The 27,851-nt window shown below is 40.4% G+C and overlaps 1 protein-coding gene across 1 annotated transcript; it reads right to left on the reverse strand.

The window, feature by feature from the left end:
* Window positions 1-9,304: 9,304 nt before the first annotated feature.
* Window positions 9,305-11,273, reverse strand: LOC149474287 (uncharacterized). The gene has a single exon (XM_089668535.1). It carries the CDS (start codon window positions 11,222-11,224, stop codon window positions 9,305-9,307), a length of 1,920 nt encoding a protein of 639 aa, XP_089524661.1. The 5' UTR covers window positions 11,225-11,273.
* Between the last annotated feature and the right edge of the window lie 16,578 nt (window positions 11,274-27,851).

Consider the following 27,851-nt stretch of genomic DNA (forward strand, 5'->3'; position numbering starts at 1 on the left):
TGAGCCCCATCTCAATACCGCAATGTGCACAGGAGCCTCAACTGTCCCAGGTCTCTCTTCATTGGCTGAGACAGCAATGGGAGCCATTGGCTCCCACTGCTGTCAATCACAGCAAATGAGCCAAAGACGAGAGAGTGGGTGGGAGATAAGCTGTGGCTCTATATTTTTTATGAACATATAGAGTGGGGCCCGGGAGCAAGCACACACCAGTGCCCCCATAGCAAGCAGCTTGCTATTGGGGGCACTTGTCAAGGAGGAGGAGTCAGAGGAGCCAGCGAGGAACCCAAGAAGAAAAGGATTGGGGATGCTCTGTTCAAAAACATTGCACAGAGCAGGTAAGTATGACATGTTTGTTATTCTAAAGAAAAATTAACCCTTAGTATCACTTTAAAGTATATGTGAACCCTCATCTGTTAAATAACCCATTAAGTTTAAAATATAATGAACAGAAATGCAAAATATCTGTGTGTGTGTGTATATATATATATATTTTATATATAGTTTGGAGATTCTTAAGAGTATTGGGTGGGATGGAATCTCCAACCCTGTGTCCGGGTGTTGTGGACAACCAGTAGGGTGTGTGCCCAGGTGCACAGAGCCCTTATAACGATGGGCTTGCGAGAGCAGTTGATGGTGGAGATGGAATAGCAGTTGGTATTGCTGCAAGTCTGAAGACAGAGCCCTGTCAGGAGAGCTGGAAGGAGACTACAACCCTTGTGAGGGGGATTCTGGGCCTAAGGGACTGGGAAAGTCTGGCCAGCTATGAGAGTCTGGGAGACCAAGAGAGGGTCTGGGAGGCTGAGGAAGCTGAAGAGGCCAGTGAGTCCAAGGGGCTGGAGGGAATCTGTGAGTCTCTGGAGGAAGTAAGCTGAGGTACAGGGAAAACTCTGTCAAGAGTCAATGTGCAGTATGAACAGCAAGCAGCTGTCACCTAGGCTGAGAAAGCCTGAATAGCCAGTGATCTGGGAGACCAACTAAGAAGAGGTACTGCTAACCAGAGAGCCAGGTGGCTTGCATTTTCATTTGTATTATTTTGCGTGAAGATGAAACCCCTGTGTGGGAAACCTGGTGTCAAAAGGACTTTTCAGTTACTGTTTAATAAAAGTGGGCTACCAGGCCCTTAATTTTAGTTCCTGTCTGGCATAAATTCACTTAAAAACGCATCTACTGCTGAGCTAAGCATCCCCTATATCACTATATATATATATATATAATTTTTATTTTTAATTAATTTATTTATTTATTTTACATGACCTTTAGAGGGCAGACAGGCTGGGATTGATATGCCTCAATACTTAGTGTGGTCAGTTTGCAACAGGAAAGCAGGGGGATTGGTGGGACCACTAGAGATTTCACACAAAAGAATACAAAAATATTAGTTACTTTTTAACATAAGTACATGGAACAGCAGGCAAATACCAGGAATATGAAATGCCAAGATAACATACACTTTAATGTAATATAACTGCATATAAGGAGCAAAAACAGCCTTACCTGGACGTACTATAAATATTTTGTAATTTCATACGTACATTGGGAAGCCTTAATCTCTTAACTGATCTGGTATTGGTACACTCCATGTTCATTACATACTGTATATTGCAGTACCTATCCAAAATTTGCATTGAAAATCCTTCAACAAAAAAAAAAACAAAACAAGGTGACAAGCAATATCATTGACACTGGTATAAAGCATTATGTACCAAAAAATGGAGCTGCTCTAAATAACCCATATGCCATGCTGTTTGCACAATTAGGAAGTGTTAGTATGGATATTTATCATTACAATTCTTCAAATGCTTATATTGTTTAGTAAATCAGGTCCTATGAGGTGACTCACTTATTTAAAACAAAGCACTCCCAGTGTGGCTTTTATCTTAGCTCCACAGTTGTTAGGAAGAGTCATTCTAATAACGAATTCACCACACCTACACTGACTAATTTAGGGTATCTCTTGGTTCAATAAAATAAAAGTAGGATCTTGTAGAACTCAAACAAACAATGATTCAAGGTGAAAACATCATAACTCAAAATGTTAAGTATACTTTTCCTTTTAATTTCCAGAATCTACCAAAAATTCAAACCTTTTAACCAAGTAGATATGATGCTCAGTAGATAAAACACAAATATAACTGAAAGGCACAGTGCAATGTATAGGACGTTTACTGGCTGTCAACGCATTGCAAGGAAAAAAAAAAGGATCACATTTCCCATTGTGAAAATGACCTCTTTTATAAGAATTAGAAAGAAATTTAATGCACATGTCAAACTGCACCAACCAGTTGCACACTATTTTATTATATAAAATGGTCAATTTCACAAAGTGGGAGCAATATATCTGTTCAATTACTTTAGAGAACAATACGAGAGGCTGGAAATTGCTAATCAGATTTCTGTGCAGTACAGTGTCAAAGTTCTCGCAAGAATCCAGATAGGCTGCTGGTGTAACAAAATAAAAAATTGAGGTAGCGGACAAGTTATTCAAAATGCATTCTGTAGCAGATTTTGACAGCCAGTCTGTGCTAAAGCCTAGGCAGCCTGAAGGGAACAAGCTAGGTTTATGACATTAATCCAAACTAAGGTTATATTTTAAAAGAGAAACTACGCACTTTTCAATGTTTTTTTAGACATGTATGCAAAGGGAAAGAGTTGCAGTATTGTGTGTTTACACTTTGAAAACCATGTCTATACTTTGTAATTTTCTATGAACACAGGTGCAACCATATTTGCTGAATGAATACAGTATGTATTCACTGCGTCCTGACTCTTGGTACTAGAAGATAGGTATACCTTACCGCTTATCTGCATCAATTAGGGGCCAGCCAGGTATGACTCACCAATAACTGCACGTTATGTGGCTGAAATTGTAATATGAAATGTTGCTAAACAAGAAAACATGCCTTTTGCAGTGAAATAAAGTTATCCCGATGGCTGGTCTGCGGATATGTATGTACTGTATGTAACACAGTTATCAAAATTTAGAACAAAAAATATTTAGCAAATAAAAAGATTATTAAAGAATGAGTGTACTTTCCCTAAAGTCAGGTCATTGAGCAATCCTCTGCAACTATGGAAATGTTTTTTCCAGGGTTACACTGGAACTCTAATCAGAAAATAAAGTCCTGCTAGATCACTTCAGGCTATCCCCTTTTCTAGGTACAGTTATGTAATGCATTAAAAATAAGTGCCTATGCTGTTTAATATCCAGTAATACATTGTCTTACCCTGCTCTGCACATGCTCACTTGCTCTCTATTTTTTGGCACAGACGAAAATCTAGAAGCAGATCTGCTGACAGCCTAAAGATTTATTGCTGCTCAGGGGCTTTGAGCTTCTGAAACATGGCAGCCTCTAACAAGAAGAAACAGGAAAAATGCTGGAGACAATTTACATCACACATTAATTTGATAGCATATTTATTAATGTGGCTAAAGTATATTATTTCATATCAAATTGTTATTGGTAAAGTTCAGCTCTAATTAGGAGAAGAGAATGTTCCCTTTGCTGTGTACATTTTTTACTTTGCAAATCCTCATGAGAGACTAAGGTGAGCTAAGTGGAAATTCACCCTAAGGTGAAAATATACTCAATCAAATGCAACAGAAAAAATAAAATTTTTGCTCTCATATGATTGATGTCCACATACTTTTGTTTAGGTCGTTAACCATTTGCACAGTAGATTTACTGCAGTAGGCAGCATGTGCAGGCTCAGTCTCATATGTATGTTTGTATGTATATATATATATATATATATGGGCAGCACAGTGGCTAAATGGTTAGCACTTTCGCCAGGCAGTACTAGGGTCGTTGGTTCAAATCCCAACCATAGCAACACCTGCCTGGAGTTTGCATGTTCTCCCTGTACCTGCGTGGGTTTCCTGCAGGTACTCCGGTTTCCTTCCGCACTCCAAAGACATGGTAGGTTAACTGGATCCTGTCTAATTAGCCCTAGTATGTGTATGTATGAATGTGAGTTAGGGACCTTAGATTGTATGCTCCTTGAGGGTTATGGATTGATGTAAATTTACAACATACATGTAAAGTGCTGTGTAAATTGATGGTGCTATATAAGTACCTGTAATAAATAAATAATAAAAAAAATATATATACGTGACTCAGTCTCCTTCTGCTTAAGTGCATCCTCCTGTGACCGCTGTGTCCTCCTGACACTCGATAACAATGTAATGGCTTTCAATTCATGAATAGTTTGCTTAAAGTTGTGATTTGGGATTGTCCCACAGCAATCACATGGTACCTGGCTACCTGTACCATGTCATTAGCTTAGCCAATCACAATCAAAAGCAAGCTGTTTGTGAATGGGAAACCCATTCATGACTGCTAAAGTTATTGCTTATACAGAGATTTTCACTCTATAACAGGGGCGGACTGACAACTCATAGGGCCAATAGGGGATCATGGGGCCCCTGTGTCCTTGCCCACACTCAAACTACACCCAAAAAAGCCTATGAAAGGTACCAGGGGTATCTCATGGGGCCCCCTACTGACCCCGGGCCCTCGGGCAGTGCCTGAGTGCTCAAATGGTCAGTCCGGCCCTGCTCTATAAGCAATAATAGTGTTTTAAAAAATACCCGATCACCTCCCCATAGTAGTACTGTGTCAACATGGTCACTCTGAGCTACTCTGATGACAGGATGTAAAAAAAAAAAAGTTTAAACTTTTTTAAAAGTTTACATTTAAAAAATTAAACATACTGTCATCAGTATACCTGATCACTGCTACACACTATACTTTACTATACTGGGGAAAGTATGTAAAAAAATTGTGACAAAAAATTCCATCTTCAAAAAACTTGCCATGCCTCTTACAAAATACCTCAGACTGTCTACTTTCTGTTTCTATCAATTGTTTGAGAGATCCCTTTTATTTTTTTTTCTTTCTGAGCTGTATTTTCCCTTAGAAAGACAAAGAATATCCCCTATATCCCCTATATATGGGGACTTTGAAGGTAGCACCAATCAACAAGCCAAAATCAAAAACCATATTATAAAAAATACCATCGTTTTATTTAAATTCCATTAACATACAATATAATAGCAATTGTGTGGTCATAATTGCATGTAATTGCATACAGAATCATACATATGGTAATTTACAGTCAAGGATCCGACTGTAGAAACAATGAACATGATTTTTGCAAATACTATAAAGTTAGACCTTTTTTCTGGTACAAAAGTTCTAGCAGAGTGGACCCCCAGACCTTGATAATTGAGATCTGCAGAGGGAAGTTTTCTATTACTGACCTCCTTTGTGGATCTGACAGGTCACATTACCTAATATACTGTAAAGTACAACAAAGGAAGTCACTAATGAATAACTTCCATCAGGAAATCTCCTAATTAACTTCTGAGCGGGGAGCAACTTAGCCTAACCTAATCAATGGCTGTGGTTACATGTGAGTTGGATCCCAAAAAGAGCTCTGCAATGTAGAGAGAATCTGTAGCTTCAGGGTTGCTATACCGGTAAATTGCTGAGACAGTGGACCTGGGGGGAAGTTCCTCTTGGTTCAGTATGCACCTGGGATCTAGCTACATGGCTTTATTTAGTATTATATTTGCATATTTTTTTTTTCTTTCTATTTAATCACATATTTGATTTTATTTATGAATATGTGTTATGTTATTAGCTTGATTTAGTTTATTGTTATACCACTTGATTATAACTTAATTTGGAACCAAACTTAATGCACCCTAATTAACCAAAAACTGGACTGGGAGTATAGCCCAGTTTATGTTTACACAGGGGATCACAATGATCCCATTATGGACACAGTTTATAAATGGATATAGATCAGGGAAGCAGTTGTTGGTCGTCTTATCTCATTTTCAAGTACATATGTAGGGTTAGTATTATATTATATCATATTGACTATCCAATAAACAGAAATGTTTAGTATTTACAAACATTGCGGCTGTGCAGCCATTTACTACAGGACCATTCATGAAGCGCAGCGCTACTCAAGCATGCACAGTGGATATAGCTTGCAGTTTCACAGCCGGGTGCCCACACTGAAAATGCTGGCCTCCTGGAATACATGACGGCCGGTGAAACGAGCTGCGGGGAACACACCACGGGACCAAGGGACAGGTAAGTGGCTGTTTTTTAAAAGTCAGCAGCTACAGTTTTTGTATTTTTTGACAGAGTAAGTGGAACTCCGCTTTAAGTGTTGATTTCAGATGCATAGCAATGAAATAAAACTTGCATTTTAATAGTTTGCTCTAACTGCTTCTGTTATTGTTGAAAAAAACAGGAACCCTGCATTTCTCAACAATACGACATCTGGTTAATGTAGTAGAAGGCAATACTTATAAATCAGATAAACCATATACAGAAGATCAAACAGAACTATTATTATTGCAGCAGGAATCGTTTCAAATCCATAGAGTCCTATCCCAGGAGCTTGAACACCATGCTTTGTCTTTCCAGTTTTCTCCCCAAACAGTCATTTCCATTTATTTATTTTGGGAACTGCTTTATACTCTTTTGTAAATGTCTGAATTTTGAAGTGCAAGCTGGAAAAAAGTTTGTCATATTTTATGATATGTACAGTATTTAAATTATATTCAACAAGGTATTATAGTGTGCTTATGTTTATTTGGTACCTTTAAATATATTTACATTGCCGCTGTGCTTATCTGTTTCATTAGCCATGACCTTTTTGATTATGTTAATGTTAAATGTATTATTGTCTGCTCAAACCTTGTGTTTGACTATGCTTCTGTTTTGGGTCACAGAAGTACATTTACTAACATAAACAGAGTACTGAATCAAGAGAGTATGTAGACAGGAAAGCACCAGTGCTGCCTGGTTAGGGAGGGGTTTAATGGATTCATATTAAATATTGGCTTGGAGTCAGTAATGTCACTGTTGACTTCAGGGAGAGATCTTCCCAGAGTTCCCTGCTCATTTAAAACATCCTGAGTACAGCAATCAAAGGTGCTCCCTCCCTGCTGATTCCAGTTTTAGATGAGACCACCAAAAGACACCGCTATGCTTTTTTTTTTTTTTTTTTTTTTTTTAACTGTGACCCTCACAAATGGTAAATTGGCATCCAAAAATATGTTCACCAGGAAGGCAACCATCTACTTGACCCTCAAGGGTGGGTTAGTAAGTGGCACAATCCCCTATCCTTTTGCTGACATTTTTCCCTAGGCACCATTCCTTTTAGGAACCCCTCTCAAAACCTCTGGCAATACTAAAATGCTATAATAAGGCTTGCATTCTTTATTACAATGTATTTAGACTCTTTGCATGTGATCATTTTTGCCTCTTTTTTTTCTAGTATCATATAATCTTTTCATTAACATAATTGCCTATGTTGCTGAAGACTTAAATTACTGTTTTCAGATAGCAAAATATGATATCTTGGTATCCTTCTTCTTTATCTTTGTGATATCCTTTCTGTATTTCATGTACTTGGTTTATTAATGGAAAACTTATAAATAAAGGAAACATAAAAAATTACAGGTTCAGAACTCTCTTTAGGCAGCCTTTACATTTTAATGATAAAACATTCCAATTCTGGAAAATGATATTTTTAAAAGAATCTATGATTGGTAGTTAATAATGTACTTTTTGCTTCCTTTGAAGAATACATATTTCTTTCAGAAAGTTTTTCCAGTTAAATCTATTCCATTTAAATTACGCATGTTTTAAGTGTTTTGGAGAAAATTGAACATTTTATGGCAGTTTTAGTGGTGGTTGTCTTCTGGGAAGGCTGTCCACAAGGTTTAGAAGTGTGTCTGAGAATGTTTGACCATTCTGCCAGAAGCGCATTTGTGAGATCAGACACTGATGTCGGACGAGAAGGTATGGCTCGCAGTCTCTGCTCTAATTCATCCCAAAGGTGTTCTGTCATGTTGAGGTCCGGCCTCTGTGCAGGCCAGTCAAGTTCCTCCATCCCAAACTCCCTCATCCGTGTCTTTCTGGACCTTGCTTTGTGCACTGGTGAGTAGTCATGTTGGAACAGGAAGGGGCCATTCCCAAACTATTTCCACAAAGTTGGGAGCATGAAATTGTTCAAAATGTCTTGGTACGTTGATGCCTTAAGAGTTCCCTTCACTGAAAATAAGGAGCCAAGCCCAACCCCTGAAAAACAACCCCAGACCATAATCCCTCCTCCACCAAACTTTGCACTTGGCACAATGCAGTCAGGCAGGTACCGTTCTCCTGGCAACTGCCAAACCCAGACACATCCATTAGATTGCCAGACAGAGAAGTATGCTTTGTCACTCCAGAGAACATGACTCCACTGCTGTAGAGTCCAGTGGTGGCGTACTTTACACCACTGCATCTGAAAATTTGCATTGCACTTGGTGATGTAAGGCTTGGATGCAGCTGCTCGGTGTTAGATTTCCAGAGTTATGAAAAAACTCTATTAATATTTCTAGGTTCTTGTAGATGGTTGTGGGAAGAAATCCGTATGGAAGCCAGGTCAGTATGAGCAGTGTGACTTTATTTGATCACACACCAAAAATACAAAGTCAATAAAAAACAGTAAATTCAGATATATGTAGCTTAAAATGAAATAAAAATAAAGAATAAATTGCCTTGGATATTAGGAAATAATGTAGTTCTTTTGCATAGCTTAGATAGAAGTTTTCTTGGCCTAGTTTAAGAAATGACCATGTGCTATTCTTTTGTTCTTTGTCCAAGCATGTGCTTTGAGTAAGAGTGTGTGAAAAGAATGTCTCTGTGTGTGAGTGAATGAAGTGAAGTGTAGTCTATCTGAGAAGCTTCTGCCTCGTTCTTTGAAAAGCTGCATACTTAAAATGCATGAGAAATTAGGTCCTCCCATTAAGCTTTGTTTCAAATTCGCGGGCTTCTAAAACTACTCCCAAAATCACTCCCAACTTGAATAGAAACATGTGTTCCCATTCAAACCACCAAGTCATTATCATGATTGACATACAGACTATGAAAAAGGTTTCTGAAGTTCTTATATTACATACAACTGTCAAAATCCATGATTTATGACTACAATTTAAACTCTCAGACTCATTAAAAGAATTCACAATATGGTATACATTACATGAGTATTTTTAAAAGAAAACATGACTTTAAACCTCTACTGATTACCCTTAGCTCAAACACAAATAATTCACATCTGACCACTGAAATACAAAACCTCACATTCACATCCAATTAAGAGGGAATATATTTTGCCAGCATATATTTCAAAAACTACTAAAGTCCGAATTAAAGTTTGGATATTAAAAAATTAATATTACATTCCCCTCTGAAATATGAAATTCATATTAATTTATAACAAGCACACATCATTTATATCACAAACACTCAGGTTTTGATTTAGTAATCTCAAATGTATCATTATTTGTAACTGAGTCAGCATAACCAGAAAGTATTTTCCTCTGAAGTATATCTTGTAATAGATTATCTCCTTTCCTAATTTCACTTCTAATTCGCTTATAGAAACTGTTCATTTTACACATCAAACATAATTGAAATATAATACATAATATGATAATAAAAATAATTATTACAGGATGTAATAAAATATTTCCTGCTGCAGATGCAATTGAAGTTTTTCCCAACATTGATACAGTACGTTTAAATTTTGACCACCAAGAATGACCTGAAAATTCAGACCATTCATGTTCTATATCTTTTAAACTCCCTTGTTCATGTTTAAATAATATTTCTGCTTTTTGAAGTTCATCTGATAATGCTATCAGTAAACCTTCATCTTTTTGAATAACATTTGCCCAATCTCTCCATGGGAATTCATCCACTTGAGATATATTGTACTGTATGGGAAGAGCACTTATATTTTTCATAAGCATGTTTGTTAAATTCATTCTCATCCCATTAACACTTATTGCTGAAATATCTCCTTCTATACAGAACAAACCTCGACTTAAGTTTTCTGTATGTGTACAAGAAGAGAAGAAGGATTGAACCCTTTCTGAGTCAGACATAACTTGAAAACAAACTTTCTTTTTATCTACAATTGAGATTAACTCAGAAGTGGTTTTAACCTTTTCTATCCTTGCTGAACATAGAGTATGGTTATGGTAACAAGAATGAAATATACCTTTGTCTTGATTAGGTAGACAAATCACTTTAGACTGAAATTGTAAACATGAAGACAGATCTAATTGTTCTAACTCAAAATTATTATCAGTAAATGCAAAATCTGTATATTGCAGATGATAATATAGTAACTGTGTGTTGCTAACTGGTAATCCCAAGACAGTGATTGGAACCAACATTTGTTCTTTTCCTGCTACAGGAATCATTGAAGAACTATAACATATGTTCTGATAACATCCAATCCACTTATTTACCCACAGATCAGTATGGTTTATGGCATATACATATTCTCTTGGTAAATTTTGTACAATACCTATAGGAGTTATTCCACTTTGAAAAGCTTGAGCTATTATTTTAAAATTTGTGGAATATTCCATCTGAATTTCTAAACATGCTCTGGCTATATGGGAATGCTGTTCACTTGACATTAAATTAAGAGTAATATTCTCTAAGTGTAATATAGATGGACCCATAATATTGGCTGTTTTAATCACCATATTTTCCAATATTTGATTCAAGTTTCTTTGTACTTTAATACTATTGCTTCCCACTAAACCAGCTGTCTCGAGATCTGACTTTAATGTACTAATGTCCATGCTATTTGTAATACTACCAATAGTACCTATTCCTCCTAAAATACCTTCAACTATACCACGTTTATTCCTGTGAGGATTCCTAATATCAGTACCAAACCATCTTTCAATACCTAATTCCATGTTAACCAGATGTTCTTTACATTGTGGAAACCTTGTTGAGATTTTCCATTCTGAAATGTTAAAGTTCCACAATATAATAACAAACTTTCCTTCTCTCAACAGAAGTCTGGTCTGGAAATGGTTAATTTGGAAGGGACTGGCTGGAATAAATTTCTTATCCGTACACTGTGTTCTTTTAGGGGATAGTACAATTACATTTGTATTTACACATTTCTTTGGATAATTTTCTATTGATATGCAGCATTCATATATACCTGTATCATTAATAGATATAGTGTTTTGATGATACATAAAGTTATCATTATCCCAGTTCAAATTACCAAAAATACTTTTATGGATAACATCAGTTTTATCATGAAGAAAACTTCCCAAAAATTCACCATTCCTTTTCCAAGTTAATAATGAATTTTGAGGTAGGTGTATTTGTATACTACACATCAAATTCAGATTATCCTTTCCTTCTACAAGTCTTAATGATTGAGGAGATATTTTTATCTCTTGGACAATCAAATCTACCACAGTAACAATTACTTTGACTTTAGTTTGAACCAAAGCTCTTGTCACTTGGAAATCCCATATTTTCACTATGTCCTCTTTTTCATTACCATTTATATTCAAATGTTCAGGATCAAGAAAGTGTGAATAACTTTGTAATTGATACCAAATATCTGTTTTAGAACTTCCTATATTTCCAGTATTTAACATGTCTATGGAAATATCTCCTGACCAAATAGTAGGTTCATTTCCCTTTAAAACTATTAACCAGTATCCCATATCGGATAAATTACATTCAAAGTTACTAGTTTCGTTATTGATCCTATAAGATCCTTGCATTTTAACAAATTTTGATTTAGACTCTATTTTAGCTCTAACTTCAATATCATTATTATGAACGAAATACAATTCCGAACAACAAGTTCTACCATAACCTATGCACATATATCCTAGCAAGTCTTCAGCTGTATTAATGTTACTGTCTTTAGGAAAAAATCTTTTGTTCCTAATAAGTGTAGTGTCTTTCTTATGTAGGGCTTCAGTCTTGTTAACTTCTGCATTGCTGGAAAAGTTTATGTTGTAGATTATTAATATTGTCATTGTCACTAAGGAAAAAATCAATCCTGTAATAAGTCTTTTCTTTCTACTGCTTTGATTTTCCTTATGTTCTTTTGTTGTAATGTTTATTTTTCTTTGGAATCTGCGATGCTTTGTTTTTTCCGGATTATTGAAATCCATGTCTGCAAAAGAATGCAGTATCATTATCTCGGTATAAACAATTTGCATTGGTCACTGTGCACCCACATTGTTTGTTGTCTGCGCGCATTTTTTACTGAATTAAGAGGTCTTTGCACTTGTACCATTACTCCTTGAACATCCAAAATATCAAATGGACCTTCCCAGTTGCTTTGCCATGGTCCAGTTTTTCTGAAAGTTTTTACCATTACTTGTCCTCCTTTTTCGAACTTAGAAGAATGTGGAGGAACCATTTTTTGCATGCGAGTAGCTGCATGTGGTACAATAGTGTTCAGATTGTCTTGCAACATCTGTAACCACTTTGTTTTTTCTATTGCCTCTTTTTGCGGCGTTGACAAGAACGGTTCATGGGGAAAAACAATACGCATTTTCCTTCCTGTCATTAACTCAAAAGGAGAATACTGTGTTGCAGAAGATGTTGTACTTCTGACACTCATCAGAACCAATGGTACAGCATCAACCCAAGTATTTCCTCTGTCTAATAACATTTTTGCAATCCTTGATTTGACAGTCCTATTCATTCTTTCCACAATACCTGCAGATTGTGGATGATAGGGCACATGAAATCTCTGTTGTATACCCAAGATTTTACACATTGCCTGCATTATTTTACCTGTGAAGTGGGTTCCTCTGTCACTACTGAGGTTTGTTGGCATACCCCAGACTGGAAAAACATGATTAATTAGCATTTTAGCAGTTGTTAATGCATCATCTTTGCGAACAGGCAAGATTTCAATCCATTTTGAAAAAACATAAACTACAACTAAAGCATACCTGTACCCATTTTTACCTGTAGGTAACGGTCCTATATAGTCTAGTTGTAATGTGGACCATGGTCCATCTGCTGGAGGAGTTCTTTGTAATGGAGGTTTTTGACCCTTTGGTCTTTGATTCCCTTGTCTTACTCTGTCATTCCTGCGGGGGGCAGCATTTCCTGTCTTGAATTTATCCTGACTGTCAGTCTTAGGATAATTATTCTCAATTAAAGCAATTTTTGGTCTTACATTATTTAGCTTTAATTGTCTCCTAATTTTGTCAATAATATAGGCAGCGTCATCCAAATTATCCTTTTCATTAGCAATCAATAAAGATGCTGGATCAAGGTACTTAAATTTTTTTACAAAATCCTTGACCATAGCAGGGGTCTCATCTTGTAAATTAAAAATCATCCTGTATGCCTTAGAAAATTTGATCCTAAAGTCAAATGGATCATCATTAATAGTAGCTCTTAAGGAGTCCAAAATTTCCAAACTAGGTGTCTCCTCTCCTGTTGTGAACAGTAATAACTGTCGTAGTCTATCAGTAGCATTGCTATGAATTTCCATATCATCCTCATTCATGAAAGGAGTCTTGACTAACCTACGAGCCATAAAACTGGGGATCCACAACCCAAAAATGCGATTTCTTTGCTCATCAGTTAATTGAAACCTATCACAAAAATTCTCAAAAACATCGGAATTATGGAAAGAATTTTCTCTCATGTTATATGCTGGTATATCCTTCAATATTTTCATTAACTGATCCTGAATCTGTAACTTCAACTTAGATGCTCTAGCAAGTAATTTCTCTCTCTGTACATTAGTCTCACTGCCTACTTCATCACCCCTGGGTGAGTCCGGGATAAATGAGGCTAGGGCAGTTTCTGATTGCTTTTTCTTAGATACCACAGCTATTTGCTTATTTTTTAATATTGCAACATTTTGAGATTCAATTTCTTGCTCAAGATGTTCAATATAGGTACAAAAAGTTTCACAATTTGCACAATTGGATTCAACAGTATCCTGCATGTCTGTACTCTGTAAGACATTTTTGCTATCTGTCTTAACAACACAAACCACATTTTTCTCTGGCAATTCAAACACCATAGAATTGAAAACTCTAACTAGCTTCACAATGTTACGCAATTTTCTTTTCATCTTATTAAACGTAAATCTAGAGCTATCAATATCAACATTAGCCTGCATACATTGATCATACATAGCTTTCCATAAACCAGTATCAGAAGCATGGCTAGCTAAACCTTGAAATTCCAATTTACTTTCATTAGCTAATGAATCAATAAATTCCATTTTTCTACTCACTGAATGTAGTAAATTTCCTCTTTTGTCCTGACTCAGGGACTTTTCTGGTCACCACTTGAATCCTCAGATCTCCACAACCAACGTTTTCCGTTCCAGGTTCTGCAATCTTTCCGAAGCTTAATCAATAGAAATAGTTCATCTCAATCCCCTCTGAAGAAGCGAGGATAAATTGAAAAAAACGTGGAAAAATCGAATGGCTGGCACTCGCCAATAATGTTAGATTTCCAGAGTTATGAAAAAACTCTATTAATATTTCTAGGTTCTTGTAGATGGTTGTGGGAAGAAATCCGTATGGAAGCCAGGTCAGTATGAGCAGTGTGACTTTATTTGATCACACACCAAAAATACAAAGTCAATAAAAAACAGTAAATTCAGATATATGTAGCTTAAAATGAAATAAAAATAAAGAATAAATTGCCTTGGATATTAGGAAATAATGTAGTTCTTTTGCATAGCTTAGATAGAAGTTTTCTTGGCCTAGTTTAAGAAATGACCATGTGCTATTCTTTTGTTCTTTGTCCAAGCATGTGCTTTGAGTAAGAGTGTGTGAAAAGAATGTCTCTGTGTGTGAGTGAATGAAGTGAAGTGTAGTCTATCTGAGAAGCTTCTGCCTCGTTCTTTGAAAAGCTGCATACTTAAAATGCATGAGAAATTAGGTCCTCCCATTAAGCTTTGTTTCAAATTCGCGGGCTTCTAAAACTACTCCCAAAATCACTCCCAACTTGAATAGAAACATGTGTTCCCATTCAAACCACCAAGTCATTATCATGATTGACATACAGACTATGAAAAAGGTTTCTGAAGTTCTTATATTACATACAACTGTCAAAATCCATGATTTATGACTACAATTTAAACTCTCAGACTCATTAAAAGAATTCACAATATGGTATACATTACATGAGTATTTTTAAAAGAAAACATGACTTTAAACCTCTACTGATTACCCTTAGCTCAAACACAAATAATTCACATCTGACCACTGAAATACAAAACCTCACATTCACATCCAATTAAGAGGGAATATATTTTGCCAGCATATATTTCAAAAACTACTAAAGTCCGAATTAAAGTTTGGATATTAAAAAATTAATATTACACTCGGCCATGAAACCCCATTCCATGAAGCACTCTACACACTGTTGTTGTGCTAATCTGAAGGCCACACAAAGTTTGGAGGTCTTTAGCTATTGACTCTACAGACACTTGGTGACTTCTGCGCACTGTGCACTTCAGCATGCGCTGACCCCGCTCTGTCATTTTACATGGCCTACCAATTCATGGCTGAGTTGCTGTTGTTCCCATTTGCTTGCACTTTGTTATACTAACCATTGACTGTGGAATATTTAGCAGTAAGGAAATTTCATGGATGGCCTTATTGCACAGGTGGCAACCTATCATGGTACCACGTTTGAATTCACTGAGCTCCTCTGAGCAACCTATTCTCTCACAAATGTATGTAGAAGCAGTCTGCATGCCTAGGTGCTTGATTTTATATACCTGTGGCCATAGAGGTGATTGGAACACTTGAATCCAATTATATGTAGGGGTGTCCTAATACTTTTGACAATATAGTGTATAAATCTACAGTATATATATATTTATATATTGCTGGTTTTCAGCTTGATGAAGAGGTTTTGTGAGTCTCTTTACTCCTTTCCACCACCGCCTCCCAGCCTTTTAAGAGGATCAGGATAACGAGGCAGAGGCGAGCATTGGCTGTCACAGTGGTCATATAAGTATGTATCAAGAGTTTTCTGGTAGAAGTTTATTAGTGGGCTGGAAGCATGAAGGGAGCATGCTGTCAACACAGTAAAGTGTTTTACATAGGGCCGCATATATGCATCCCTCGGCTTTAAAGCCCACCAGCCGAGAGGCCAAATAAATGGTTATGCCCGGCCAGGAGAGAAATATTGGAATTGTGTCAGTATTTGAATTTCTTTGCTTCAGTGAAGCATGGTTTAACTGTAAACTTCTTATATGTTTTGGGCACATGGACAGAGGCAGGCTGAATTAGAGAGGCTGAGGGATGGTCAAGGGGCCTAGAAAAGGATACAGTGGGTATGAATCAGCAGTAATTTCTAAATAGGCAAAATGACAGCTGGCCCCCTGACAGTTCCACAGTATTTCACACTATCCCACAAACTGAATTCTTCAGAGTTCCATGAAAATTGGTTATGAATGATAAATAAAAAATAATACCATAGTTTTTAAATGCATGTAGTATTCCCCAGGAGACCGAATGCATGGAGCACTTACTATCAGTTTGTTTTTTTTATTCTGTTTATGTTGGTTATAGCTCCACCCCAGGCTGAAGCCCAATTTTTGTGTTGCTAAGGGGAATTTAAAACACAGAACTGCCCCCGCCTCCTCTTCATTCTCATTGGCCCCCATCCACCTGAGCCTAAACAGAACCAGTAGCAACATTAGACAACAATATTGTATGTCCTTGTAAAAGGGTTACTGATAACTGCTAATACGGAGAGAGATATTCTACTACAGTACTAGCGTCAGGCTTGTGTTGTGAATGACAGCATGCTGGAGACAAGCTCCATCATGCATAAAAACATGGTTCCAAATTCATTAGTCTTTTCTGTATAAGGCAGAACAGAGGAAGCACAGGACTGTAATTAGATGACAGAGTTGCAGATGTCATGCCCCTCACCTCTGTGTATGCTGTCAATGCCACCTCTCTGAGCACCTTCCATCACTGCCCCTTCTCCTCCTGTATTAAAAAATCATTTCATGTTAAATGATAAGTTCACCTTCAGGAACATGTTACATGCTCCACCAGTTTTTAGGGTGGAACGCATTCATGTTCCTGCTCCTGCAGCCGATCAGTGATCCAAGCCCTCTGTGTGACAGCAATACGAGGAGAAGTTCCCTTTACCAGCTCTGCCCACACTGCCGCATCATTCATTTACAGAGTTCTCTGAATGAATCAACTACAAGTATCGACATCCTTTGCAGGTGTCGGCTTGTAGTTCCCAATGAACTACCACAACGCTGTTGAGCACTCTGGTAGTTCATTGATTCTTCCTGTCAGAGTGTAACTGCCTGCCAATACAATGAACGACAGCTTACAATGACAGTCTGCAGGCTCCTACAAAAAAAATATTGCAAATGTACATTTTTACCTGCAGAAAAGGTGAACGTATCCTTTAATGTTCAGGCATAAATTGGGAGATGGGGGGGAAACTTTTGACCACGCTACCTTAGCAACGAAGCTAAGGATCAGAAAAGGACCACGTGCTCCATATACTAGGCCCCTGGTGGATTGTACACTGATTTAAACATTATATTCATAAATCTTCTTTAAAGAAAATACTAGTATGATGCGTCCTATATTTTATTCAGAAACATCTATAGCCATAATATGTAGAGGAAACATTTAGGATTTTTATTTGAATAGACAAGTGCATATAGCTTCAGACAATACATAATTTGTCACAGCATGTGCAATTTTAATCCAAGGTCATTTTACTTTACTTTTAATAAAATAAAGGAATCAAAATAACAGTTAAATACTGCAACAGATTAAAAAATTCTCAAGGCTAAATTGTAGGTTCATGAAGACCGACTCTCCACTAGAAGTGGGTAGATCTCCGAGATCAGATGTTTCCGCGGTTCAGCCTTCGCGCATGCAGATTCAAATGGGGTAAGAGAGCGATGCCAGTTATGAGGGGGTTTATGAGAGAGCAGATAATGTCTGATCTGGAAATATACCCAGAAAGGGAATTCGCGAATATCCAGGCTTTCTTGCAATTCTCGGAGTGTTTTCACCTTGCCCTTGTGGAGAAAATGTTTCACTAAGATCTGTTTGTGTGGCCAGTGTTTCATTAAAAAGTCTTTATGCATTCCAGGGGGAAAGTCAGGGTTGAGGCGTATGGGGGTCAGGGGGTTGGGTGTGCCAGAAATGGCTGCAGATCTACAAGCCGAACGGAAAATTTTTAACGTAGGTCCCACCAAAGGATGGGTGAGAAGAACTTGTGGCGTGTGTTTCGGCGAGAGCCAAGGAATCGATGCCAGGGGGAAGGGCGAGCAAGCATTCTCTATAGATATCCAGTCTTTAGAGGCAGTGTGAACGTGCCAATCAACTATCCGGGAAAGATGACACGCCCAATAGTAGCGGTAAAGATCAGGGAATCCTATACCCCCTTTAAGTTTAGAGAGGGTTAATTGGGAGTAGGCAATACGCGGACGTTTGTGGCTCCAAAGGAACAGTGAACACAGTCTTTTGCAAGAAGCAAAGAAAGCAAGAGGTAAGTGAAATGGTAATGTTTGGAAGAGATACAGGAGACGGGGAAGTACATTCATTTTAATGATCGCTGCCCTTCCAAACCACGAGAAACAAGGACGGTGCCATTTATTGAGGTCTTCTTGCATAGAGCGAAGAGCGGGAAGAAAGTTTTTCATGTAAAGGTCATCAAGGTTGCTGGTGAGCTGGATACCAAGATAAGTTAGGGAATCCCTTTCCCAGTGAAATGGGAATTGGGCCTCACAAGCAGAGACTAGCTCAGCAGACAAGGTAATGTTAAGGGTGGCAGATTTGGAAAAATTAATTTTAAAATTCGACAAATATCTGAAAAGGGCAAAGTCTTTCAGTAGGTTCGGAAGAGTGATGTGAGGGTCCGCCAGGAACAAAAGAATATCATCCGCATAAGCTGCAAGCTTATATTCCTTGTCTGCCACCGTGATTCCTTTAACATCAGGGTTTAAACTAATTTTCCGCAACAGGGGCTCAAGGGATAGGACAAACAAAAGTGGGGAGAGGGGGCATCCCTGACGTGTGCCGTTCCGTAAATGAAAGGAGTTTGACAGATGGCCGTTCACCCGGACCCGGGCAGTAGGGGCAGAATAGAGGGCCATGATAAAGTTGAGCATCTTCTCACCCAAACCCAGTGCCACCAAAGACGCGTTCAAGTAATCCCAGGCAATCCTGTCAAAGGCCTTTTCTGCATCCAAGGAGAGGAAAAAACCCGGCGTGTTAGACCTGCGAAGCCAGTGATGGAGATTAAGGGCCTTGATAGTGTTGTCCCTTGCTTCTCTACCAGGGATAAATCCTGCTTGGTCCAAATCGACCAGGGAGGGAAGCGAGGGAAGAAGACGATTAGCAATGATCTTTGCGAATAGTTTGACGTCCACGTTCAGCAAGGAAATGGGTCTATAATTGGAGACCTGGGTGTTGTCCTTCCCGTCTTTGGGGATAACTGTAATGTGAGCCTCCAACAGGTGGTTAGGCGGCCCTGAAGGTTGAGCGAGAGTGTTAAAAGCAGCAAGAAATGGAGTACCCAGTATATCTAAAAAGGATTTGTAATAGGCTACTGAAAAACCATCAGGGCCTGGGCTCTTCCCCGGTTTCATCTGTTTTACTGCGGATTGCAGTTCAAGTAAGGTGAGATCATTTTCCATAGCGTGCACCAGATCCTCGGAGAGGGCGGGTGAACCGTAGAGATGGAGAAATTCAGAGATCAAGGTAGTTCTAGATTTGTCTGAATGTATGGGGGGACGTTCCGGAGGGAGGTTGTACAAAGATTTATAGTAGCGTTCAAAATGGGCGGCAATATCGGGGTTGGATGTAGCCTCAATGCTATCAGAGCCTCTGATTTTATGAACCGTCATACTAGCCCGTTTCTCCCGAAGAGCTCTTGCTAGAAATTTCCTGCTCTTATTTGTGAACTCGTAATAGAGCTTATGTGTAAGAATGTATCTTTTTCTAACCACTTTACCCAGTTCCGTGAGAAGCTGTGTGCGTGCATGCGTGAGTTCCGAAAGGGTCGACGCAGCCAGAGTCCGTTTGTGTACTCTCTCCAAAGAGCGGATCCTATCTGAGAGGAGCTTCAGACGCTCCTGTTTGGCTTTCTTACGTCTCGTCGCAAGGGCAATGAGGCTACCCCGTATGACACACTTGTGGGCCTCCCATTGTGTGATGGGTGAGGTGTCTGACGAGCTATTCAAGGAAAAATATTCAGCCATATTAGAACGGAGCTTTTGAACAATAGCGGCATCCGTAAGAAGGGAAGCATCCAAACGCCAGTATTTGGAGCACGGGTGCGAGATGGGGAACCGTAGCGTCATGGAGATGGGATGATGATTGGAAAGGACCATCGGTTCAATGGTAGCAGCATGGAGGAGAGGGAGATCTGGTTGCGACAAAAAAAAGTAGTCTATCCTAGAATACTTATTGTGTGGTGGGAAAAAAAAAGTATAATCTTTAACAGTGGGGTAAAGTGTACGCCAGGTGTCATGTAATTGTAGAAGCTGTAATTGTATATGTATTTGCCTGAGTGCCTTGTAGGGTAGAAAAGAACTTCCCGAGGAGGAGTCTAGCAGAGGGCTCAAAGGGACATTCAGATCGCCTCCAAGTACCAGTAACCCTTCCTGGAAAGCAGCTAGGGCAGAGACGATTGAGCGCATGAAGGAGACCTGTTGAACATTGGGGGCATAGACATTGGCGAATGTGATAGGTCTGTTAGCGAATACTCCCTTTATAAACAGGTATCTACCCTCAGGATCCACCATGGAATCCGTTATATGAAACTGGAGGTGTCTGGCGAACAGTATTGCAACCCCCTTAGACTTAGCCAGGGGGTTGGCGGCGTGGAGGACCGTGGGGAAGTAGAAATTGTAAAGCTTTGGGATGGAGTCTTGGCGAAGATGCGTTTCTTGTAAAAAGACCACATCCGCTTTCTGTTTGTGTAAGTAAGAGAGGAGCATGGAACGCTTTTCGGGTATGTTCAAACCTTTGACATTAAGTGAAAGGAGTTTCAGAGACAGTTGTCCCGTCTGTGAGGCGTAAGAAAGCATGGCTGTTGGAAGGCGGAGCCTGAGTCCGGGGCTTCGGTATGCCGAGGATCCGGGGGATGGGAAAAAGGAGGGGGGAGGGGAAAAAGAAAAAAAAAAAGGGGGGGTGAAAAAAAAAAGAATATAGATAGTATACCGCTAGAGGAACAGACCCACTGTTCCACGTGAGAGAAAGAAAACAGGAAGAGGGGAAAGGGTCAGGGAAAAAGAAGAGGAGCAGAAAGAAAGAAGAGAAGCTCAGGAAAAAGATACGGATAGAAGCCGAAAGAAAAGGGTCAGTGGAAGCTCGCCGAGCTCACTGTGTGGGGAACGAGGTCGGCGTGAAACCAGGAAGTGCGCATCCGCCGGCCGGTAGCCCCCTATGAGAAATTATAAAACAAAAGGCAAGAACAAGGGGGCGGGGTTCGAGAGAGGTAAGTGGTGTCAGAAGTCCACAGGGGTGGGGCATATAAAGGTTTGGGTACCGGTCTTCCGTGGGAGATGAAGTGGTATGTGACATGCAGAGGAAGAAGACCTGGGCAAATTTAGTAGGTGTATCACACGTGAAATGTTGCCGAACGAGGGGTCTAGCTACGCTTAGTATTAAATAGGTGTAAGGCACTGACAGAGTGACCGCATTGGGAAGAGCAGCCTACGCCAAGGTGGGCGCGAGATAGTAAAGGGGCACCGCACTGAACGGAGAATATCGGAAGACCCCTGCACATATTACAGGCAAACCACATCACAAGGCACAAACATAACAAGTCAACAATATCAAAACATGAAGGAGCATGACAAAAACAGATAAAACGTCAATAAGCCCCTGCTCAGTCGTTACTAATGAAGCCCCCTAAGATCAAGGCCCGTCATCATCCCACAAATATATGAGTATCAAGGGGACTAAATAAGACATAGAAAACCCTCCTCCCCCTACCCCCCCCACACAAAGATAGTAGCTAGCGTCCCCAGGGAAACAAAGGGTACAAGCATCACCTCTCTCGGAATGGCGTAGGAGTGGGGAGGAGGAGGGAAGTGAGCATGGGAGTGATCAAAGGCACGCAGGCCCTCAGGTATGCCATTTCGGCCAAGTAAAAGCCGGGTTTAAGAGAACGACATGGTTCCATTCTGAAATGTCTAGCCAGTAGCGGGGAGAGGTGATGCTCGTCTACACAATCAGATTCCACTGACTATATGAACATTTACACTCCCCGAAAAAAGCAGTTATCCGTCCCCGCATACAATAACCACCTCCCCTCAAACCACCCCCCGGTGGAAATTTAGAGACACTAACATATTCACGCAGAAATTATACATTACAAATTGAGCAGGGATCACTTCCAGAGGATCGGGAAGGCCAAGCGTTCCAATGTCCACGGAGAGGATGGGGGGGTGAACAATTCATCACCGAACAGCCCCAAGCGAGCAGCAGGACGTCCGCAAAGATGTGAGGGCGAAGTTCAGAGCTTGCCAGTAAGACGATGTCGGAGGATGTTCATCGCCCAGGATGCCTCCAGATGGTAATAGGAAATAGAAGGCTAGGAGAAGGCACCAATCGATAACCAACTGGAGGCGGAGGACTCGCTGTGGAGTGCGGAGAACTAGGTGACGATTAGTAAGGCAGAGCCCAAAAACTGATCCCCCTTGTATGAGGACGAGACAGCTAGAATGGGGCCATCTCCCAACCCCTTGTAAGGCATGAAGGAACTGTGGAGGCCCACTATTTGCGCATAGGGCAGTGACAGAGTTCCGTGAATCACAGGCTGCAATCTTGACGGATAAGTAGTAAAGGTAGTAAAGTAGGAGTCCGACGAGCATTGATCAGAGAGCGCAAGTGCGCAACTGGAACATATGGGACGGGTGGACGAAAAAAGGTGTGCAGTAACAGTCGAACGTAAATACTCAGCAGGGTATGCATCAAAGTAGTAATGTTGAGGGAAGAACAGGGACCATTAGGTTTCACGTCTTGGCCTCCTGTGTGCTGGCGAGGCCGTCGGACTGAAGGTAGTCGTGGCGTCCCCCATGAGGGGTCTCGGAGGGGTCGATGGGGCCATCCGCCCTCTACGAGAAGACTGACCGCACCAATCCATAGCACTATCCTCGGCTATCAAATCCTGGGATAGCGGCAATCTCATGGAGCTGAGCCAATCAGGCAGGTCAATCAGCGGGATGTCTATGGAGGCACAGAAAGAGGGCAGTTCTTCAGCTGTGCGCAGGTTGTAAGAACGGCCACTAACTTGTACAGAGAGACAGAAGGGGAACCTCCATCTGTACGGAATGTTACGCGATCGGAGCGTATCCAGAAGAGGGCGTAAGGCGCGCCGTTGGCTCAGGGTGGTGCTAGATAAGTCCTGAAACAGTTGTATTTCTGTCCCCTCATATAAAAGGCGCCCTCTGTCTCTAGCACATCGGAGGACATCTTCTTTGAGCGGGAAACTGACTAGGCAGCAAACGATATCCCTGGGTGGGTCTGCATCTCCCCTCCTGGGGCGGATCGCTCTGTGCACACGTTCGATGTCAATCGGGGTTGCTTGCGGGCGACCAAGGAGGTTATTGAATATGGCCATTGCTGCCTTGGGAATATCGGTATTTTCTACTGATTCTGGGAGACCGCGGATTCTGATGTTACGCCTGCGGCCACGGTTATCTAAATCCTCAATATGCCTGTGGAGCTCTCTGATAGTTGACGCGTGTTTCGTTGACTGATGTTGTAAATCAAGAATTGCGGAACCATTTTGCCTGGATGCGGATTCTACGTGATCCAATCGTGAACCCATGGCCCTTAAATCATTATGCAGATCCCCTAATGCTGCAGTGAGTGTGGCTGTCAGGGTGGCCTTAATGTCAGCGGCCACAGCCTGAAGATCCCTCAGGGACAGAGATTGTGAGGCAGAGGGGACATCATGCTGAGGCACTGTGTCTGGAGCTGCCTGCATGTCAGAGCAGGGAGGGTTAATTGTGTCAGCAGCCGTAGGGAGGGGGGGGGAGGGGGATGCAGCAGGAGAAGGAGATGGCTGCGGCCCTTCCCTTTGCTGCTGGGAGCGGAAGAGCTCCTTTATGTGTCTCCCCTGCACACCCTGACCCCGTGGGGAGCGCGATCGGGCACCGGATGAGGTCCGGTCAGTCTTCCCCATGACGTGACAGCTCCCTCTCACCCCGCTCCGTTGTGTGGCGATATAGAGGAATCCGGCCGGCGGGAGCCCCCTCTCTATGCGGCCATCTTCCAGCCGCGGCAGACCACGCCCCTCGATTTTTGCAAGTTTTTATGTTGCTTAATATTGGCACAACTGTTAAGCAAACATGAATTGAAATTAAATTTAGTGCAATTTTAGTGCAAACACACAAAATATGTAATTTTTTTTGTAAAATATAAAAGATGAGGTTGCATTTAGTAAATGGATACTAAACATGCCAAGTCTTAAAACTTGTGTGTGCCGGGGATATCGCAAAAAAAAAAAAAAGATACCCAAAAATCTACACAGGTGACACTTTAAAAACCTTTACAGTTCATCAGCTTAGATTTAACCATGAGCTGCTAGAATTAATGCTTTTATTCTGATGTTTGTGGAAATATGTCACGTGTGTGGTGCGACTGTAGGTCACATTCACGTGTACACCCTGGGAATTGATTTTCAAGATTCACCTCCCATTGACTTTAAGGGAGTCTGTATTAAAGTTCTCAGCTTGAATATTTGTGTCCGTGTTCACCAAACAGGACTGCAAATCAGCCCCAAGTAGAACCACCCCTTCCCATTCCATATCCAGATGCCCAGGCTTCTCCATAGTTTGAGTATACTTGAGAGCCCCCCTGGGAGGGCATCTCCTTTAATCAAGACCAACCAAAGCCAAGGCAATATTGGCCTTGATTAGTGCTTGTTCTCAGGAGTAAACTTACACCCTTTTATCCTTAAACCAAGTTTCCCAATGTTCCTGAACAGCAATGATATACATTTATAGCATTGCTAGTTACCGTTAAAACTCCACTCAAAGGAAAAAATATTATTATTTATATTTTTTTTACCAGCTCTCCCTCCCACCCAATTCCAACTTATTATTACTATTTTTTCTTTACCGTATGAAGCCAGATATACTCGCCTAAAGCCCCCATTTACATCATTGTTTCCAGGTGCGAGGACCAATGAACCAATAGAACCAGTGTTGCGATGCCTCCCTATGATCGCATATCCAATCCACTCCCTTCCAGTGATGTCTTCCTTTATCTCAATCCTGAAAAGCTGCTGCCACAGCCCATCCAATATGAAGTATCCACATAGGCAGGAACTGACATGGACACACAAAGTAGGATGTAAACCAGGTGGTAAACATAAAAGGAGACTATTCATGGCTGGAGCGGCACATGACTGTGGCTACAGTTAAGTAAAAGGGTGTTTGGATGTTTTTTTTTAAATAGAGGCTGGTGGGCAGGAGGGTTAAGAAGAGAAAGGATTTTATCCTGGGGTGAGGGTTTACGTTTATTACAAAAACATGCTCAAATATAAGTAAAAAAAAATACATCTCTATTGTATAGTTTCACAGGTTACCCTTCTAAAAGATTCCTGAAAAGATAACTTTTCTATATTTAATGTTATTTTTTTTATGAGAGATGGTAGAATATGCAAAAACTGGTGATCAAACAAGAAGAGATTTTTAACCTTAGCAGCTGTCAAAAAGGTAATTCTTTCAGGCAGATGCCAAGATTATTGACCTTATCAATTCCTATTATTTATATAGGTCAATACTCTCTGAAATACGGCAAAATATTAGATTTGATACATTCAAATTGTTGTCCTGATTTTTTACTACATTCCAGAAAAATTATTTATGGGGTGGGACCCTTTCTAAAAATTAATCTTTGGCAGGAAAAGGTTAAATTGACTCTTGTTTAATTTTTAATATTTGTAGACAGAAATGTTGCCTTCCTAAAGGATGACTGGAACAGACAACGTATACAATATACGGTACTTTTTTGATATTTTTCATGTATAGGTTTTTCCTTTTTTCTTAACTTTGGGGTCTACTTACCAAATATTTGCTGGACGAATGTCATAAGCATTTGTCCAATAATTACAAATCTGACAGTAATGATTTAATTTCCTATGATTGTCATCTCCATCTAGAAGGCATAAAGTGCTATTTCCTTGAATAAGGTGTTTTAAGAACGATACAGAATTATGCTGACAATAATAGGAAACAACATATTCAGTAAATACGGTCCGAATATGTGACATATTGGGCGAATGCTTGTGACATTCATAAAGCAAATTTTTTACAAATAGATTCATTTCATGTTATAAAATCATTATACAATAGATGAAAACATACAGACAACAATTTACAAAAGAAATATAGTCTTGGAAGTGGTGCTGGGATTAAACCATACTGCATTCCTATAAAGTGGTAGGCTAAAAGGGTCACTTAATTCCTGAATATAAGCTGCTGAAATATTGCATGGCACAATAAAAATTTGCCCTTTAAGACTAGCTTTTAGAAAATGCCCTACTGGAGGACACAGGATTAATATGCAGGACTACCAATGAATCCACACTAGTATTGTATCAATAAATAAATAAATAAAGCTTGTCAAGACAGAAATTCTGGCCTGTCTCTATTAACCTATTTGTGTTTGAGCAATGAAGTTTTTGGCCTGTCAAAATTATCCTTGCTTTATCCTTTGTTTAGAACATGCGGCCCACCGAGGACATTTATCCGGCCCACCAGGCAGGGGCGTATCTGCCGCAAGGCAAGGGACTAGGGTTTGGCAGGTCGGGAGAGCCCGGGTGGGAGGCAGGAGGGCGGGATCAGCAATTCTAGAACAGGGGAAGGTGGGCTCAGCTTATGAACCCGCACCACTCACCTGGCCTCTCTGCAGCCAGCCGATCATCTATTCTAATCAGTGCATGCAACCGTCATGGCGGAGGGCGGAACCTAGAGCTGACCATGAAGAGGGGGAGCAAGAGAGGAGACTCCATCGCTGCATGTCGGGTATCACGGCCACGGACCCTAGATAAGTGCAATAGATGATCGATCTCCTCCCTCTCTCTTTCCCCCCTCTCTCCTCTCTCCCTCTCTCTCCCCCCTTCCTCTCTCTCTCCCCCCCTCCACTCCCCCCCCTTTCTCTCTCTCTCCCCTTCTCTCTCTCTCTCTCTCTCTCTCTCTCCCCCTCCTCTCCCCCCCCCCTCTCTCCCCTCCTTATCCCCCCTCTCTCTTTACATTGTACACAGATCTGACGCAATAAGGTGTCCTGCATTTACTGTATATTTTGCTCCATATGACACACTTGGGGGGAAAGGTCTGTGCGTCTTATGGAGCGTCCAGCCCAGTATTCCAGCCGCCGTTGTATGTCCGCAGTCTCTGGACATCTCATGTACTGTGTCTGCATTTGTTCATAGTTTTTTTTTTAAAACTATAGTCCGGCCCTCCAACGGTCTGAAGGACAGTGAACTGGCCGCCTGTTTAAAACGTTTGAGGACCCCTGGTTTAGAACATTGAGGAGGGGGGCGTTATTAAAACTGGTACACTGAGAATCTGGTGCAGCTGTTCATGGTAGCTAGTCAGTTTCTAACTTCAGCTTGTTCAACTAAGCTTTGACAATAAAATATGGAAGCTGATTGGTTTCTATGCGCAGGTGCTCCAGATTTTTCACTCTCCAGTTTTAGTAACTAACCCCCTAGATAAGCCTATTGTCAGTTACTAACAAAGTGCCATGGAAGGGGTGAGGAGGACACCACCTAATGCACTTTCAATAACAAGGCAGCAGTGAGAATTCTCACATTGTTTTCTATAATTGAGTACACATGAATCAACTTTTGGCTGGTTTAGCAGGAACTGGATACATTTTTATTTGTGTGTAGCCCTCTGTTGAAGAGAAGCCAGTTTTTAACCCAGCTTCTGTTGAATGGTCCTGGTGGAAAACTAGCATTTGATGTGCCGCTGCAGCCAATGGCTGCAGTGCT

Source organism: Staurois parvus, unplaced genomic scaffold (genome assembly GCF_062004578.1).
Source record: "Staurois parvus isolate SC_StPar_1 unplaced genomic scaffold, SC_StPar_1.0 ptg000007l, whole genome shotgun sequence".
NCBI lineage: Eukaryota > Metazoa > Chordata > Amphibia > Anura > Ranidae > Staurois > Staurois parvus.